This window comes from Ochotona curzoniae, unplaced genomic scaffold (genome assembly GCF_017591425.1).
Source record: "Ochotona curzoniae isolate NIBS_2020 unplaced genomic scaffold, NIBS_Ocur_1.0 scaffold_3223, whole genome shotgun sequence".
NCBI classification, from domain to species: Eukaryota; Metazoa; Chordata; class Mammalia; order Lagomorpha; family Ochotonidae; genus Ochotona; species Ochotona curzoniae.
The window spans coordinates 5,432,014-5,450,712 of NW_024467108.1; the positions used below are offsets into that span (position 1 = coordinate 5,432,014).

An 18,699-nucleotide genomic window follows, 5' to 3' on the forward strand; every position below is an offset into this window, starting at 1 on the left:
TAGCATATTCACAGAAAACTGGCTTTACCTAACTTATGTGTGTAATTTTGAGTTTTGACATCCAGAAAGCAGGCAAAAAGTCTTTAGGCTTTATGATAGATGATCTAAAATTAACCTTTAAAACTTTGGCTAACAGATTTATGCACAGAGTTATTGAGAAATTGATTTAATGGAATAAGGTAGATTTTTTTAAACTTGTGGATTTATTTCCAAATCTTTTATCTACTTCTATTTGTATCAATCACAAAAGTAATAATGTACCTAATATTGCTACTAGGACTCCAGAAGTTACATTTTGAACTTCAGTGAGGTCTACAATTATTGGTGTTGACAATCTCTGCCTTTATTGCTTAGCGCTAAACCCAGAACATTGTCATAAAAGCTGGGTTTGGTTGTTTTCAGAATGCCAGCTCATCAGATCAGTTAATTAATTTGGAATATAGTCATCTAATTTGTGGGGAGAAGAAATCCCACAATTTTTTGTTGACATCATAGATGAAATAAAATATATGCAATGAGGCAAATTTACAAGATGGAGTTTTTAAGTAGTTGGGGGTGAAAAGCATGTTCTAAAATAAGAAACAGAAACTGGTTGCAATTCTAACTCCACCACTTCATACTTATATTCACTCCTCCCTCTGCTTCACAGGTAAATATGGTCCGGACTGGGTGTTGTAGGAACTAAGATACAATATTAACAAGACTTAGGCTCCTGGTTTACCTTCTGTTGGAAGATTCTAAGGAACAAACAAGCAAGTAACAATTCAGTATAATCTAGAAGCTACGGTTAGAGATGGCCCAGAGCTTGGTGAGGACACATAGGTAGAAACTAATCTAAACTCAGGGAAAGGGTGAGGTAGAGTAGAATGGCATTGGTGGTCGGAGTCAAGTTTAGGAAAGACTGTGACCTTGGGCACTTCAATATTGGTGCCTGTAGGGAATTACTAGGATCGTGTAGGTAATGTGTGCTAAATGCAGTACCTGATACAGACTATGTATGCAGTAAATGCAAACACCATTCTGTAGCTTGGGATTTTCTGCTGACCAGCAACGTTTTGTCTTGAGCAGAACTCCAAGCACTTTCTAAAAATAAGAGTTAGTGATCTAGGTATATTAGAATCTAAGGAGACAAAATTATGAAAGTCTTTCTAAGCAGCAGGCATTTGACCCATTGGTTGAGACATCAGAGTCTCACACTGGCTCCTGACTGCGGCTTCCTGCTGATACATGGCTTCAGCTGCTGGGTTCCTGCCACCTGTGTGGGAGACCTGGAGTGCTCCTGGCATTGTTCCTGGTATAGACTCCATCATTGTGGGCATTTGGGAGTCCACAATCAGATACAAGCTCTCCTTCTCTGCCTCTCAAATTATTTTAAAAAGAGAGAAAGAGAGAGAGAGAGAGAGAGAAAATATTTCTGAATATTGAAGTCCTTCTAATTGAATGTTTTGTGCTTTATTTTGTTAATTCATAACACTTGTATCTCCTAAACACTTCTTGCTCAATGTTTAACTTTTAATTCATTTCTTTAATGGATTTTGGATGAGTTTAATATCCATGTCCTCAAGAATATTACATTCTAATTGGAATTAAGACATTTGCATAAGCAACTAGAGTATAGAGTGAAAACTAGAGAGGACTTTGTCACTTTAAGAGGCAATAGATTGTCTTCAATATGATATCTCTCCTTGACGCATTTACAGGTGGGCAGTTGGGGAAGAGGAGGGAAGTAAAGCCTACCTTTATGAACAGTAAAAATAAGTAACTCAATGCCTGTTGTATGCTAGTAACTGTGCTGGGCCATCACTTACCTTGCTTAATTTAATTATTATGGAAGTCCTCAGCAGTTGGTATTCTTTCTGTTTTTTTTTTTTTAAGATTTATTTATTTTTATTGGAAAGTCAGATATTCAGAAAGAAAAGGCAGAGAGGAAGATCTTCCATCTACTGATCTACTCCCCAAGTGGCTACAATGGCTGGAGCTGAGCCAATCTGAAGCCAGGAGCCAGGAGCTTCTTCTGGGTCTCCCAGTCAGGTGCAGGGTCCCAAGGCTTTGGGTCATCCTCAACTGCTTTCCCAGGCCATAAGCAGGGAGCTGGATGGGAAGTAGGGCCACCAGGATTAGAACTGGCGCCCATATGGGATCCTAGTGCATTCAAGGCCAGGACTTTAGCAGCAAGGCTACTGCACCGGGCCCTGTCTTCTTTTAAAAACATGTTTTATTTGTTTAAAAGACAGAGGCATAGAGAAAGAAGAAAGATCTTTCATCCGCTGGTTCACTCTCCAAATGGTCACAACAGCCAAGGCTGAGCCAAGCTAAGCCAAGAGCTCGCGACTCCATCCATGTCATCACATGGGTAGCAGGGACCCACTTGTTGGAGCCATTTTCTACTGCTTTCCATCTACATTAGCAGGAAATTGGCTCGGAAGCAGAGCATCCAGCAGGAACATGCACTGATGCTCTCATATGGCATACTGGCATCTCAGGCAGCAGCTTGCCCTTCTTCAACACAATGCTAGCCCCAGGAGATGGCTAGTTTTGAAGCTGTTTTTAGATTTTGGAAGCAAGAGGTTTAGTATAGTATCCTGGTTCACAGATCAGTAGTCAAAATGGCCTCTGAGCTTCTGCTTTTTTGATTTTTAATTTATTACACCTTAATCCCGTTCTGTTCTTCTCCTCTCCCCCTGAAAGTAGACATTATACTTTTAAAAAGGAGTGAGCACTTGCTACACTGCCAGCACTGTATAAGGAATTACCATTAAGTTGTGTTGATAATATTTAACCAGACCTGCATTCAGCTCTGCATATCATGGGTTCCTCTTCTGTGCATTCAACCAACTGTGGACCAAGGATATCTGTGCTGAACATGTATAGGGGTGTTTCCTTATTATTTTCCTCTAAACAATCCACCGTAGGAATGATTCATTGTATTCAACATTATAAGTAATCAAGTGATGGTATATGAGAGACTGTGCACTGGTTAAATACAAATGTTACACCTTTTTAAAGGGGGATGTGAGCACTCTGGTATGAGCCTGGGGATCCTGGAGCCAGTCCTCCATGGAAACTGAGGAATGATTCTGTATTATAGCACATATTGTGAAGGGTTTTCTTCAAAATTTTAAATGGTGAATAATTTCTCTTCCAAATTTATGTTCCAGATGGAAATATCTTTTGGCATTACCAAGTATTTATGCACCTTGCATACTTAATTGTACATTTTTTTATAACATTTACAGATTTTGTGAGAAACAGGTGCTGTTAAATCCAGGCAGGCGCAAGACGGCTGTTAATGTTGTGGAATGTGATTTTGATCTCCTTGGCAGAATTTTTATTTTACAAAATTGACTATTAAAGAAGACATGGTTTCCATCCTTTATTTTTGCCCTGTTCACTGAAATCTGCCTGTGGACCTTTTTTTTTTTTTTTTTTAACAGTTTACACAAAGGGTGTGGAAAAACTGGAAGGTTTCTATAAGGAAATTGATAGTGAGTTCTTTAACAATTTCCACGGCCCTACAAAACTCACCAAATTTTAAAAAAAATTTGAATAGCTTTAATTTTCCTACCAAAATTATTTGGAATTCTATTTTCCTAAAATTACATTCTCTTTTTTGGTGCAGCCTATCTTGAAATTATTTTTGTTTTATATTGGCAAAGAATATTTTTATGTAAATCTTTTCATCATGTGACTATTAAAAAATTTTGGAACGGCACGTTTACAACCTGTCGTACCAATTTTAACCTCTTCTGATTGGGATCTCTCAATATGTGTTTTCTGTCTTTTTTCTTTTTCCCCCCAGCGGATGAGGGAAAATAATGTTATGATCTTCCATGTATCTTCCTCTTGAGCCTCAGCCTCTTCCTTGACAACTACCCTCAGCCCACCTATAGTGGCCTCTGCTTCTTTGAAGGAGTGGCTCTTTATTTCCCACTTTTGTGGAATGGATCTCCTCTCTTGCCAAAAACTTATGTTATAAATTGTACAGTTTTTAGAGTGATTAAATGAGCAACACTTGTTTACTCCACTGGACTTTAAACTCCATATCTGTGTTTGATCATCTGTATTGCTACACTCCAACAGTGTACCTGGAACATTGAAAATTTAAAGAACATGGGGCAAGCATTGTGGTGCTGCAAGTTAAGCCACCACCTACACTGACAGCATATCATATGACTGTCAGTTCCGGTCTTAGCTGCTCTACTTCCAGTCCAGCTCCCTGTTAGTACACCGGGGAAAGCAGTAGAATAGGGCTGGCTCCTGGCTTTGCCCTGACCCAGCCCTGGCCGTTGCAGCCATCTGGGGAGTCAACTAGACAATGGAAGATGGAAAGAGGGCAGAGAAGCTGATTTAATAAATAATCTACATCTCCAGCGATCACTCTCCTTCATCCTTCCTGTTGACAAGGGCTCACCTTGGGACATGGAGCCTGCATCCTCTCACCGCAGTTACTTTCTGCTGTGCCTCATGACAGCTCCTAAGTCACTGACCTTTCTATTGCTGTCCTTGCCAAGCTTGTTGTCATCTGTATTTACTCATTTCCGGTGTCCTGGATTCGCACCAGTCTGCCTGCATCCTCCACAACTTCATTTAAACTCATACTCACTGTGTTACCAAAGCAGCCTACCCTGAGCTCGTGTCATTTTTTTAAAAAAAGATTTATTTTATTTTTATTGAAAAGTCAGATATACAGAGAGGTAGAGAATCAGAAAGGAAGATCTTCTGTCCGATGATTCACTCCCCAATGGCCGCAATGGCCAGAGCTGCTCCAATTCAAAGCCAAAAGCTAGTAGCTTCTTCCAGGTCTCACACGCATGCAGGATCCTAATGCTTTAGACCATCCTTGACTGCTTTCCCAGGCCACAAACAGGGAGCTGGATGGGAAATGGGGCCGCCAAGATTAGAACCAGCACCCATATGGGATCCCATATGCATGCAAGGCAAGGACTTTAGCCACTAGATTACTGTGCCAGACCCTGAACTCATGTCATTTTTAAATTCAGTAGATATAATATGTTCTCAGTTTTGCTTGACCAGCCAGTGGCACTTGACTATGGATGATAATGTCCTCAAATTAACAACACTTTCTCTAGCTTTTCAGATGAGCTACCTCTTGGTTTTCCTCCTTTCTTTTGATTCAGTCCCATCCGTTTCCTTTTTGTTCCCCATTTTTGTTGATATTCCCAAGATTCTCTTCCCTGAGATTTCTTCAGGCTGCCTCACTCATACCCGTGGCTTCTATGTCCAAATATTTACAACTCCATCATTGGTATTTTTCCTCAAATTTCTCTTATAATTTTATTTTTATAAAATCAATTTATTTTTTTAATAAAAGTGAGTTTCAAAAATGTCACAGCAAATGGAATTAACAGCTAAGTTTATTTTGGTGTGAAATATTTTTAAAATTCATGGATGAGTTTATTCATCCACAGTTTCTACGAACTTTCTGAAAACCCTTCATATACTTTATGTGTGTATATGTAATACATAAACTATGTTTGTAATGTGTGTAACACATGCATCAGCTCCAGCATTCCCTCTCTGGAACCACAGATCCCATCACCTCCCTAGCCCCTCAATCGAGAAACCAAAAGGCCAGCTTTGGCTCTTCCATTTTTACGATTCTAATAGCTCATCCATCATCCGTATAAAGTCCTTTCAGCCCTTCCCACCAATTATAGCTCAGATGTGTTTGCCCTCTCCGCTACTCAGAACTTACCGTATCTGGCCTTGCCCATTGCAATAGCCTCCAAACCATGCCCTACTCTTCCGTACTTCAGCCAGAGTGATCTTTAAAGCTTACAACCCCCAATTCTGGTTTTAAAATATGTGATATTCCCATTATCCTTAACAATACAGTCTGGCCTTCTGATGCCTTATAAAATGAGGCACAGTTTAGTCCTAGCTGACCTTTTCAGCATAATCATGTTACTATCAGCCACCGACACGCTGTTTCTATCTCAGTCTCCAACTGTCTATTTTGATGCCACCTTTCTTTATCAGGAGGTGGCAACATTGCTTGGGCTCCAAATGTTGAAGTAATCCCTAATTGTTGTGCCTCTCACATCTGGTGTAACATCCACTAACAGATCCTGTTGGCTCTGTTTTCAGAATGGCCGAATTCAGCCACTTGTCACCACATCGAGGCCACTGTCATTGTGCAAACCTCTATTTTCCCTTGCCTGGACTTTTGCTTCTCTGTGCTGGTTTTGTTTGTTGTTGTTGTTGTTTGTTTTTTGCTTCCTCCCTGGCAGTTTATTCCTACTGAGCAGCAGCCATTCCTGGGTCTTCATTTCAGAACTCTGCTGTGCTTCCCCACATTCTCACTCTGACCTGCATGGCCCTGCATGCGCTAGAGCTATGGCCTTCCTGACTTTGTCTCCTATTGCTTTTCATCACCCTTATCTCCTTTCATTCCCTCCAACATGAACATCAGGCTCTTAGCATCGCTTCTTTGCCTGGAACACTCTCATAGCTTGAAGACTTCCTTATGTGTCAGGTTTTTATTAAAATGTTACCTCATCTGTGACTCTTGGTGGTCATGCCTCTCACTGGGATGTAAACTTCATGAGAAGAATACTTCTGCCTGTTTTGTGTACTTGTGCTAGTCTAGAACAGTGCCTGAGTAAAGTAGATATACTTAATGTTTGGTTTTTTAAAAAAAATTATTTACATATATAATAAATAATAATATCTATGTAAATATATAATAAATATAAATATATAATCAATTATTTTTCTATAATTTCAAATACTCCTTAATCTTTCTTTCAAAATTCTTACCTTCACTTTCTTCCAAAATAGTTTTAAGTTTTCGACCTGTAGGAAGCTACCTGTGATTCGTTTCGTCCCTCTCTGATGCCTCCTTCATAGCTTTCTACTTAACAGTTATGACTATTTTTTTTCTTTAACTTGTTCATTTGTCAGTGGAATGTGATGACCAATTAAATGTAGAAAAGGAATCATTAAAGATGATTACATTCAGTCTACAAATATTGAACTTAAGGTACACTCTGAGTCCTTCAAGTGTTGTTCCTAATGTGGAAATACTTAAGATTTAGGGTTGACATGTAACAGACCATTATGAGATATATGAGTAGCAGAAGGTTCACAAAGTGCCATGAAAGAGCAGGAACTCAGAAGAAAAGCCTCTCCTCCAGGTCTGGAAAGCAGGGAGGGACGTCAGAGAGGGGCTCCTGGAGTCGGTGATAGGTGGGTTGATTATTCAACGGTGAATAACTGAACCAAGTGGGAACAGAGAAAAGATCATTTTTGACAAAAGGGGATGGAATTATATACAGGCTGTTGTTGTCAAAATATTGTTGTGTGACCCTTGACTATATTCTCTATTTAGAACATGTGGAATTTCAAAAGCCTGTGAGACACCTAGGAGAAGATATCTGGCTTGTGTTCAGAATATGATGATGGTATTTAGGAGGAGGAAGACTGTGATATCATATGAAAATTAATTGTGGTTTTAAATGCTTACAATTATTGAATATCTATATTAGGCAGTTTTTAAATACTAGGATTATGGTAGTAAACAACATCAATAACAGTTTATACCCTCTTAGAGTTCACATTCTATTTGAAGGAAACAGACCCAAAACAAATGAGAAACCAACGATCACTAATGTTGTTTTATCTGTTTCCTTTCCACTCTCTTCTTTCAAAATGGTTCTGTTAAGTAAATCCTGATATCATAACTTTCTTATAAAAACTTCTGTATTTCTGAAAGATAAATTTTCCAATATAATGACCATGTAATTATCACATGTAAAAGAATAGATAGCAATTCTTTAGTGTCATCAAATAATTACTCATGGCTGGTATTCTGTCACAGTAGATCATACTGCTACTTGCAATACCAGCATCCCATAGCAGACTTTGAGTCCTGAGGGGTTTTTTTTTTATTATTATTATTGTTTTTTTTATTAGTTATGTTGCATTATGTGACACAGTTTCATAGGCTCTGGGGATCCCCCAACCCCTCCCCCTTTCCTTCCCCAGTGGTGGGTTCCTCCACCTTGTTGCTGTATTACATTTCAAATTCAGTCAAGATTCTTTCATTGCAAGAGTATTCCAAGCATAGAGCCCAGCATCTTATTGTCCGGGGAGACCATCTCTGGTCTGAAGGCAGAGCTGGCAGAATATCATCCCGATCAATTTAAAGCCACAATATAACATCAGTGACTTAATTGACATGGTATTGAGTAACCAATATGTTTAAAAAATGCAAGTTCTTAAGCACATCCTGTGACTACTTCATTGACATTTCAATTTTAGTTTATACACAGAAATGGCTACTATACACCTTAAAGTGGTTGTTGGGTACTATTCAGCTATCTCATGTCTATTTTCATTTTAGTATTTAACAATTTATAGTGTTGAAGCATAATTTTGCTGAACTTGGCAGATTTTAGGATAGTTTAAACTGGGTTATAACTCTAACAAGGCATATGTCAACAATTGAGGTGCAGAACAGTTTTAGGAGGGGAGTGCAGAGAAATCTTCAGTACCCTAGCGAAGCTAACTAATCTTTGTGTCCTACCTAGTAAGGTATATGTGAATTCCATATACCTTATTTTTTTTAAGATTTATTTTTATTATGTTTTTATTGGAAAGGCGGATATACAGAGAGGAGAGACAGAGAGGAAGATCTTCCGTCCCATGATTCACTCCCCAAGTGAGCGCAACAGCCGATGCTATGCCGATCTGAAGCCAGGAGCCGCTTCCAGGTCTCCCACGCAGGTGCAGGGTCCCAGAGCTTTGGGCCATCCTCAACTGCTTTCCTGGGCCACAGGCAGGGAGCTGGATGGGAAGCGGGGCCGCCGGGATAGAACCGGCGCCCATATGGGATCCCGGGCGTGCAAGGTGAGGACCTTAACCACTTGTGCCACCACGCCAGGCCCTATACCTTATTTTTTAAGACTTTATTTTTTATTGGCTAGGCAGATTTACAGGGAGAAGGAGAGACAGAAAGAAAGATCATGCATCTGCTGGTTCATTCCCAAAGTTCTTTCAGCCAGAGCAGGGCCAACTGGAAACCAGGAGCCTCCTCTAGATCTTCCATGTGGGTGCAGTGTCCTAAGAACCTGGGCTGTGCTCTGCTGCTTTCGCAGACCACAGGCAGAGAGCAGAATAGAAAGTGGAGGAGCAGGGACACTAACCAGCACCCATATGTGATGTCAGTGCTTACAAGGGGAGGATTAGCCTGTTGAGCCACCTAACCAGCATTACTTCTCTTTCAATTCAACTTCCTGCTTCATGTGCCTTGAAAAACAACAAATGATGGCTCTAGTACATGGGCCTCTGCTACCCACCTGGAAAACTAGGACTCCTGAGTTGGCCTTGCCAACTGTTGCAGCCATTTGAGAAGTAAGCCAGCTCCTCCACCTCATCCGTGTGTGTGTGTGTGTGTCCATGCCTCCCTCTCTGTGTCACTTTTTTAGATAAACATTTCAATAAAATAGTCCATGTTCAAATTTCTCCAGTTGTTTCATAACTTCTTTTTTAGATTGTTTCTTCAAATCAGAATCCAGAGAAGTCCTCGTATTCTCATATCTCTGTTTTTTAAAACATTTTTGTTTTTATTTAATATAACTTATTCTTTGTGCTTATAATACGTTTGAACAATAGTAGTTGCATGTCATTTAAAATATGTATATATTATTATATTATTACCTATATCATGAGGTTATGTTCATAATTTTTTGCTTACACAATATGAAATAAAGTTTGGTGACTGCTTTTCTGTGTTCTATCTTACTCTGAGTTTGCTCTTATCATTTACTATTAGCTAAACCTTTTACTTATTTAACTTTGTCTTAAGATTATTTTGTGCAAAGAGGATTTTATAGTGAATGCCTGTGTGTCTACCACACATGAGCATTTTGTTATGCTGTTTTTGCTTTATAACATACATGCATTTCCATTAACCCACCCCTGTGTTCATCTGCCAACCTGCTTATTTTGATGATGTATACTTTCCCCTACCCCCAATACTTAACTGTACATGTGATTAGCTAGAGAGCTCAATATTTATTTATGGTTCTCTTTCCTTTTGAGGTGAAATATACTTATAATTAAACATACAAATCTTAAATAGACCAGTCTGAATTCTATTAGTTCCATATATCTATTGTGTAATGCAATCCAACCCCTTTCAAAATACAGAACATTAAGTCTCCCTAGACATGTCCCTCTGTCTCCTTTCCAGTAAATCACTATCTTCCCCCAAGTGCCCTAGGCAACCATTGTTTAACCATAAGTTGATTTTACCAGTTCTAGAACTTAACATAAATGGAAGCGTGCAGTATAAACTTTCACATAAGGTTTCTCTCGGCATCTTTAGGGTCCCATTTTTGTGTGGTTCTGTAGTTTATTTTCTTTCATTGAGTAGTATTCCACTGTACAAAAAAGTATTTATCATGGTTTGTCCACTTTGCTGATGATGGATTCTAAGATCACTTTCAGTTTTTAATTAATGTGAACAAAGCTGCTTATTTTTCTTGAATAAATATGTATGTTTAGTTTTGAAAGTCACTGCCAGACCACGTTCCATCGTGTGTATACTGTACTCACCAACAATGTTTAAGGGTTCCTGCTTCACTTCTTGAATCTCCTTTCATCTAAAGGTTCTTTCCTCTGTGTTTTTTCTTACTGAGTGAATTCAGTTTTCAGTTTCCTCATGGGAATTCCCACAGTTTCAATTTTTGTTGATTGCATTCTTGTGTTAATCATTTAACATATCTTTCTCCTGTGTTTTCTATAACCTTGAGACTAAAATTTAGATGATAGATCTAAAAATTCAGATGATTAATAATATTCAGATTTTTTTGGAGGCATAAGTACCTCATAGGTATCATTCCTGTTTTGTCATTTGAGATGTCTACCTCTCTCTTCTCTATAATGTTAAAATTGATTAGTATGCATGACCACTTTTAGTCTAATCTTTCCAGTGTCATACATTTGAGAAGCATTTTAGGCCAGTGACCTGGGCAGGACTCTTTAAGGGTGACTTGAGGCCAAAATAACAAGCTTATCTGTATATTAAGATATCCTCATTCCATATCTAACCAGAAAAGAGGCAAAGAAACTGAAAGTGAAGGAATGGAAAAAGATATTTCATGCCAATGGAAGAGAAAAAAAAGCTGGGGTAGCTGTCCTAATTTCAGACGAGATAGACTTCAATCTAACTAGCATCAAAAGGGACAGGGAAGGCCATTTTATACTGGTGCAAGGAATGATCCATCAAGAAGCAATCACCATCGTTAATGTTTATGCACCAAATTCCAATTACTTACAGACTTAAGGGGAGACATAGATACACACACAGTTTTTGTAGGTGACCTCAACACACCTTTAACATCAATGGACAGGTCTACGAAACAAAAACTCAACAAAGAAACAACAGAGCTCACACAAGCAATAGAACAACTGGACTTAGTAGACATGTAGAACTTTTTATCCTAAGGCCACACACTATACATTCTTCTCAATGGTGCACGGCACCTTCTCCAGAATCCACCATATGATAGGACACAAAGCAAATCTAAATAACTTCCAAAAGATTAGAATCATACCATGTACCCTCTCAGACCACCATGGAATAAAACTGGAAATCAACAACTCAAAACTCCCAGGAAATATAGCCACTCTTGGAAGTTGAACAATATGCTATTAAACAAGCAATGGGTCAGAGAAGAAATTAAAGATGAGATCAAAAATTTATGGTAACTCTACCTTTAAAATAAGCAAAATCATTTTTATAAAGCAGAGACTTAGACCAGTGTTTCTCAACTGTAGGCAGTTTTATCCCCCTCTGCTCCCGCCCAATCAACATTTGGCAAGGTCTGCAGACATTTTGGGTTCTCATGACTGGGAATGGGATGCTGTTGCCTTTTAGTGGGCAGAAGATAGGACTATTGTCCCTGCTAAACATTCCACTGTGTGTAGTAAATTCCCATGTAATTTTTCAGAGAACGGAGAAATGAAAATGTTTCAGAGGGAACATAACTTGTCAACTTGTGAAACACTTCACATATACAAGGCAAAGATGGTAGGTGAAAACTGTTAGTGTCTCCCCTGAGGAGAAAATGTGTTGTTTTTTAAGGCAAGGTCATGGCCACAGACCGTATCATGTAGTTGTCATTTTCTGCAGAAACAATGGTCAGATGTGAATTTAATATCTGCAGTAAAAGAGGTTGCGTTAATTGGACCCATCTCATGCCCATTTGACTTAAGGACCAGATGTGGAGGTGAGGATTTGAAGGTTGAGGCAAGAAACTGTCACTAACTTGAAGTCCTTATGTAAATGTCTGGGTTGAGAGCAAGAGGATGATTTTTTTTCATAATTTTGGGATTTTTTTGGAAAAATGAATGTTTTATTAAAATCCTAGAGCAGCTATTCTTTTTAACTTTTTTATTATTATTATCATTTTATGATATACTTCCATAGGCCCTGGAATTTCCCTTATCCCCTCACTGAGTTCCCATATATTATTTTTTTTTCATTATTACATTGCATTATGTGACACCATTTTTTAGGCACTGGATTCCCCCAACCCCTCCCCGTACCCTTCCCCCATGGTGGATTGTTCCACCTTGCTGCATTGCCACAGTTCAAGTTCAGTTGAGGTTCTTTCATTGCAAGCATCCCGTATATTATTTCTATAGTGTAGTTCTTCATACACAGTCATATGTCCATCATTGCAGGTGTGGACATGGGCAGAGAGTTCAGCATCCTATTGTCAAGATATAGAAAAGAGTTTCATTGGGAGTCCATCTTTGATCTGGAAGCAGAGGTGCATACTGCATTGTATCCTCACATCTGGATATAATAGTCTCTGTTACACAGTTAACTATATATCCCCTTAAATGAAAAGCCACAATACAAAATCAACAACAGGAAGAAAAATAGAAATTTACAATGCCGTGAAGTCAAATAACATGGTATTGGATGTGATAGTCTCCATTACACAGTTACTGTACATCCCCTGAAATGAAAAGCCACAAAACAAAATCACCAACAGGAAGAAAAGAAGAAATTAAAAACGCTGTGAAGTTGAATGACATGCTACTGAATGACTAATGAATTGCTGAAGAAATGAAAAACAAAATTAAGAACCTTCTTGAAGAAAATGATGCTACTGTATGATCTATGAGTCAGTGAAAAATGTAATGAGGAAGCAAGTGTTTTGAAGAGATGAAACTAAATAAAAAACAAAAACATCAAAAGCCTTGAGATATAGTTTCTGATTATCTTAGTTGTTGAGATTTGTCTTCTGTAGGCAACAAATAGATGGGTTTTTAATCCAATCTACTCTTCTGTGATGTTTGATTGATGAGTTTAAGCCATTTACATTCAGGGCGAATATGAATGGGTGGTAATTTCTTCCTGTCATTTTAGCAATGGATTGTTCATTGATTTAGTCTTTTGTTGTTATTGTACTGGGATGTTCTTCACATTTGCCTTTGGTTTTGGTGGGTGCTATTCCTTTTCTAACTTTTCTTTACTGTGAAATATTATGTCATTTTCAAAGGCAAAGGAAAGTTTTGTTGGTTTTTATCCTGGACCGACAGTTTTTTGTTTTTAGAATCTGGTATATGTCACTCCAATCTCTTCTGGCCTATAGAGTTTCCTATGAGAGGCCTTGTATGAATTTAATTGGCATTCCTTTATATGTCAATTGTTTTTTTTTTTTCATATGCACATTTAAGGTTCTTTCCTTATGTTCAATTGAAAAGAACTTGATTATCGTGTGTTGTGGTGAAGATCGCTTTTGGTCACCCCGGTTGGGAGTTCTGTGCTCCTCCTGGATGTTGTTTCCCAATCGGTTTCTCTAGATGAGGGAAATTTTCCCTTATTATTTCATTAAATACACCCTTAATCCCAGTTTTTCTTTTTACGCCTTCTGGGACTCTCATAACTCTTATGTTTGACCTTTTAATAGTGTGTTTCAATTCTTGAATATTTTTTTTAGCTTGACCCAGCTGTGCTTCTAGCTTTTTTTGGTTTCCTCCTGGTGACAGGAAATATCTTCTGTTTCTGAGATTCTTTCTTCTGCTTCATTCATTCTATTTTATAGACTCTCCACTACACTTTTAATTTGCTCCACTGTATTCTTAATTTCTAATATATTAGCTTTCATTTGTTTAATTTTTTGTGGGACATGTTTCTTAAATTCCTTAAACTCCTATATTACGTGCTTCTTGTTGATAAGAAGCTTTATAAAGAGTTTTCTGAATTCTGTATCTTCCATTTTCTTGATTTCTTCCTCAGTTAATTCTGAGGTTAGCAAAGGGTTTTGCTCTTGATCATTGTACTTCTGGTTAGCAGAGCCTTCTCCTTGGAGCAGGTTTCTAAGCTGTGCCATCCACAGGTCTACAACTCGACTTTACTTATTGTGATCGGCACATGGCTCCTTGTTTGCAATCACTTATGTCACTCCTTCCAGCGAGTTCTAGGTCTGGGTTCTTATGTTAGACTTCCACCATGGTCTCTGTAGCCCAGCTCCTGGCTCACCACTCTCTCCCTCCTGTGATACCATGCTGAAGCTGCACCGTTGTTTGTACAACCTTTCTCCCACTTCAGGTTCTAGCATTTCCCAGGATTAGGGAGACACCAGGTGTCCTGTGTAACTAGGTTGTTGCTGGTGCTGATCTTGCCAGAACCTGTTGGTTATTAGGTCTGAGGATCACATGGGCCTGTTTTCACCCATAAGGTGCTGAAGTCAGTGTTACTTTCCCTGTGGGACCTGTACAATGCACTGAGCTCAGGGAGTTCTCTCCCAGCTCAGCGCATGCGCAGCTCACTATTGTCCCTACAGTCTTAAGGTTTTCCACACTGTACAAAATGGCACCTGATGTGCCAGTACTAGAGTTCTTGTTCTGGTCATTAGGTCTGAGGGCTACCCAGACCTATCTTGGCTGGAACCTGTAGGATACCACATTGTTGCAGTTCACTGGGCCAGAAATCAGTTCACTTCCAGCTCAGTGCTTGCATAATACTGCCTATGCCTGCCTATAAAAATTTGGCTCTAGAGGGAGGACTAAGCTGAAATCCACCCTGTCCCCACATCGCCTATTTGGGATCTGCTGTTTTCTCTCTGCTCCTGGTCAAGTTAAAGAAACCAGCAGGATGGGCAGTTCCTTGTCTGGGTTCACCTCCTGAGCTCCTGGTGAATGCCCCTTCCCACCTTGTTGGTGGTGGAGTTTCAGCTGCCGGTGTAGCTCAGATTGCCTTTGCTGGTTGCAGCTGGGGTATTGGTCACTGCAACACCACACCATTGTGTCCACTGCTCTCCCGTGTCCCGTCAGTCTCCAGGTGCTCTCCTTGTATCGTTCTGTCCTCTCTTATTTCCTGGACTTGCCCTGTCTGCTTCACACTGGCTAATGTTTCCCCATCTGTTTAAATGTGTCCTTATGCTTTTCCACCATCTTCATTCTCCCAATAATTTTGTATTTTTTAAATAAGAAAGTTTCAGAACCCATTTCTATTACATTTTTTCCTAATGGAATATTTTAGAGCCCTTATGCATTTTATCTCTGTAAGTGTTTATATGTTAATTACTACCTGATGCTGCAATAATATATCTATGTTGGTAATATATGTTAGCCAAGTTAGTTGTCACTAAGTGCATTATCCAGTTGAGCTGCTGTGCATTTGTTAGCACAGTCTGGGACCACATTAGCTGTTTTATACTCAGGCCTAATCCTCTACTTACATTAGGATTGCTGTGTGCTGAAGAACTCCAGATCTTTTTCACACATAATCTATTTTCTTCCATTCAGCATACTCTTATTGAGTATCCACAAGTAACAGTGCTAGCCACTTGACCAGAGAGGTGAAACAGGGATACAACAGGACCTGTTTCCACCCTCTTGGAGCATACAGTATGCTAATAGACACACATTAATAATGATCACACAGTGGATATAAAATTAGAGACAGACTGGAAAAAGAAAGGACTACAAATTTACTTAAGTCGATGTGATGGTCCACCACAAAAAGATTATATACAGTAGATAAATGTGGGATCCTATAATTAAGGCTGGAGGTCTGTAAGTTCTCCCCAGTCACTCTTACCACCTGGTGTGAGTTACAGTGACAGTAACCCTCAGATGGAACTGTGCTGCATAAACTATTACTTTCTAATCCACCGATTTTACACTCTGCACACTGAATGATTTTAAAAATGTTTAATTTTAAAAGTATGTGTGACAACTTTAATTTCATGTGACAATTAATAAAATAATAACTGCATTAATAGGAAATACATAGTTCATCTTCTCATTAGTTATTGTAATGCTTCCCTCTAATGCAATCCCTCTGTGGTATTAGAGACTTTCCTAATTGTAGTTAAATAACCACATCTTATTAAGACTTCTTTCATTTTGCTAATCTTATTCTCTATCTGCACTGAAATAAAATGCCTTTGACTTGTATCTTATGTTCTAATGGTAATAGGTTTTGACCTTCAAGATGAATTCCATTTTCCCAGAATGCTTAATGGATCTATAAATCCATGTACTTTTGTAAAGTAAAATGAATGTATGATAGTTATAAGCTATTACACTGTTCAACTTGAAGTGACCCATTAAGAATTTGAAAGCAATATAAACTCTGTCCTAATATTTGATCTATATTAGTATTGCCCTCTTTCAACCTTTGGCTCTAAACATGCTTTAGATTTGTTTTAACTCCACATGCATACCTTGTGCCTTCTCTATAAAGAAGTCTCATTGAAGTCATCATAAAGCCAAGTGTTGTAAGAGCCATTTTTCAGGGATGGAAAGGCCTGATTTTCAATGCGTGCTTTTCTCAATTTACCTTCCAACATATGAAACAGTTTCTGGATTTATAACTTGAAAATGGAGACAGCTATGGGGTTAGAGAGTTGTTCAGATAGTCTGAACTTGTTGGCTTCCAGAAAAACAACTACACAATACAAAGCTTTAGGACTCTAGCAGATTCCTTTAAAGTGCCCCTTTGTATGTCTTTGTAAGTGTGTAGTTTCTTTGCATGCTGCTCCATGTGTGTTTGAATTATTCCCAGACACCTTGCACAAGCCTCAAGTTGTACATTGCTTATCCTTATTTTGCTTTGTTATCGTTTTTATGCATTGCAATTTGAAGCCAAACCACATGTCCTAGTTTATTTTTTACTGTTTCAATTAAATATAAAGTTATATCTTCTTGAGGAGTGTCTGAAGCATTTGGTTTCCCTTAGTAGAGAATAAATATAGTGCATGACCTTGCTCTCTCCCCAGTGCTTATAACTTTACATTATAGCAAGTTTATCTTTTGGATACTATATAACCAGCAACTCTTGAGAGTGTGATATAAAACTTCTAAATTATTTCCTTTCTTTTATTTCTTTTAGAAAACAGTCTCTTCTGAGCTTGACAGAATACATTTTTTTTTCTTCTTCAGATGATTAAAAGACACTTGCAATTAAGGATATCCAGTAATTGTCACTTACCATGCATTTCAACAAGATTATTTTATCCTTGAGGGCAATCATATATTGGAAAACTGAGGAAAATCAAGTTTTCTTCTTGATCTAAGTTATAAGTTACAATTCATCTGTTTGTAGAGAAATCTAATCCAGACAATAAAATTTTATGTTTGATCTTTAGACTCTGGGAGGAAATGACTAGAATATAAATTTGTCCTAATCTTTTCCTCTTTCTTTACAGATATGAGGAAAGGGAACCTAGGAGGGAAAGTTGGTCTCTAAAATAACTCACTGTCATTAGGACCCAGATCTTGTGCTTTGTGTCTTCTGTGAGTCAGGTTAAAGTGGAAAGTCACTGATGAGAGCCTGACCGCCTGAGCATGTTGCCTCAGAGTAGTTGCATCCCTGGATGTGTGCATAAATTTTGATTGGATCTTGGCTCATGTTGGCACTGTTGATTTGACTGGCCACCTTAAAAGAAGCAGAGATCTTATGTATTTCTTTTAAGCCTGCTTTTTTCACCTTAGTTTTCCTGTCATGTTTAGTAGAACTTGAGATGTCAGATCCAATATATTAGAGGGAAAAACTTCAGGGATCTTAATCTTAGGATAACAATCATTGAGAGCAGTGGCCTCAGCTCCTTGGAGTTGGTGCCCCACTCCATCGTCTGTTAGTCCCTTGCTGTGTGAACCATCGAGTTTGCCCTTTGAAAGTAGTAACTGTTGGTCTGACTTGACTAATATTATGAAGATCTTAGTAGATAACAGTGACTGTAACAATTCATGAGGTATTTATGCTATGGCTGAGAAGTTTCATCCTCTGTCAACAAGTTGGAGGTGTATTTACTCAATTTTGGAAAACTCTGATCCTATTTACCTTTCTTAGGTTTCCACTCTATCCGAAAGGAGGGGAGAAGTTGCAATTTGATTATGGTGTCTATCTTCTGAACAAAAATATAGCACAGGTAAGTAACTCTTCTTTACCCCTGCTCCTACTTCACACATTACAGCCTCTTTCCTTGGACTGCTCACCTTCTTTCTAAGTAAGTGTTGATTTGACCCTTGCATCATCTAAACAACTTACTCTGTTGTCTTATGGTGACTGTAGAGAGCCCGTGGGTATGAATTGGAATCCTTCAAAATTTAGAAACTCTTTTCTGTGTTCTTTCCTTGATAGAATGCACTACAATATGTGGCCTTTATACTCTTTTTTTACTGCAGCTTGACCAGAAATCAGTTTCC

General features: G+C 38.6%; 1 protein-coding gene across 2 annotated transcripts in view; it reads left to right on the top strand.

Moving 5' to 3' along the window:
* Positions 1–18,699, top strand: part of UVRAG (UV radiation resistance associated) — a 292,819-nt gene that overhangs the window by 212,453 nt on the left and 61,667 nt on the right. For both annotated transcript variants that reach the window (XM_040963924.1, XM_040963925.1), the window contains exon 13: positions 18,344–18,422. In XM_040963924.1, the coding sequence (XP_040819858.1) occupies positions 18,344–18,422 (79 nt within the window). The remainder of the gene's footprint in view (positions 1–18,343; positions 18,423–18,699) is intronic.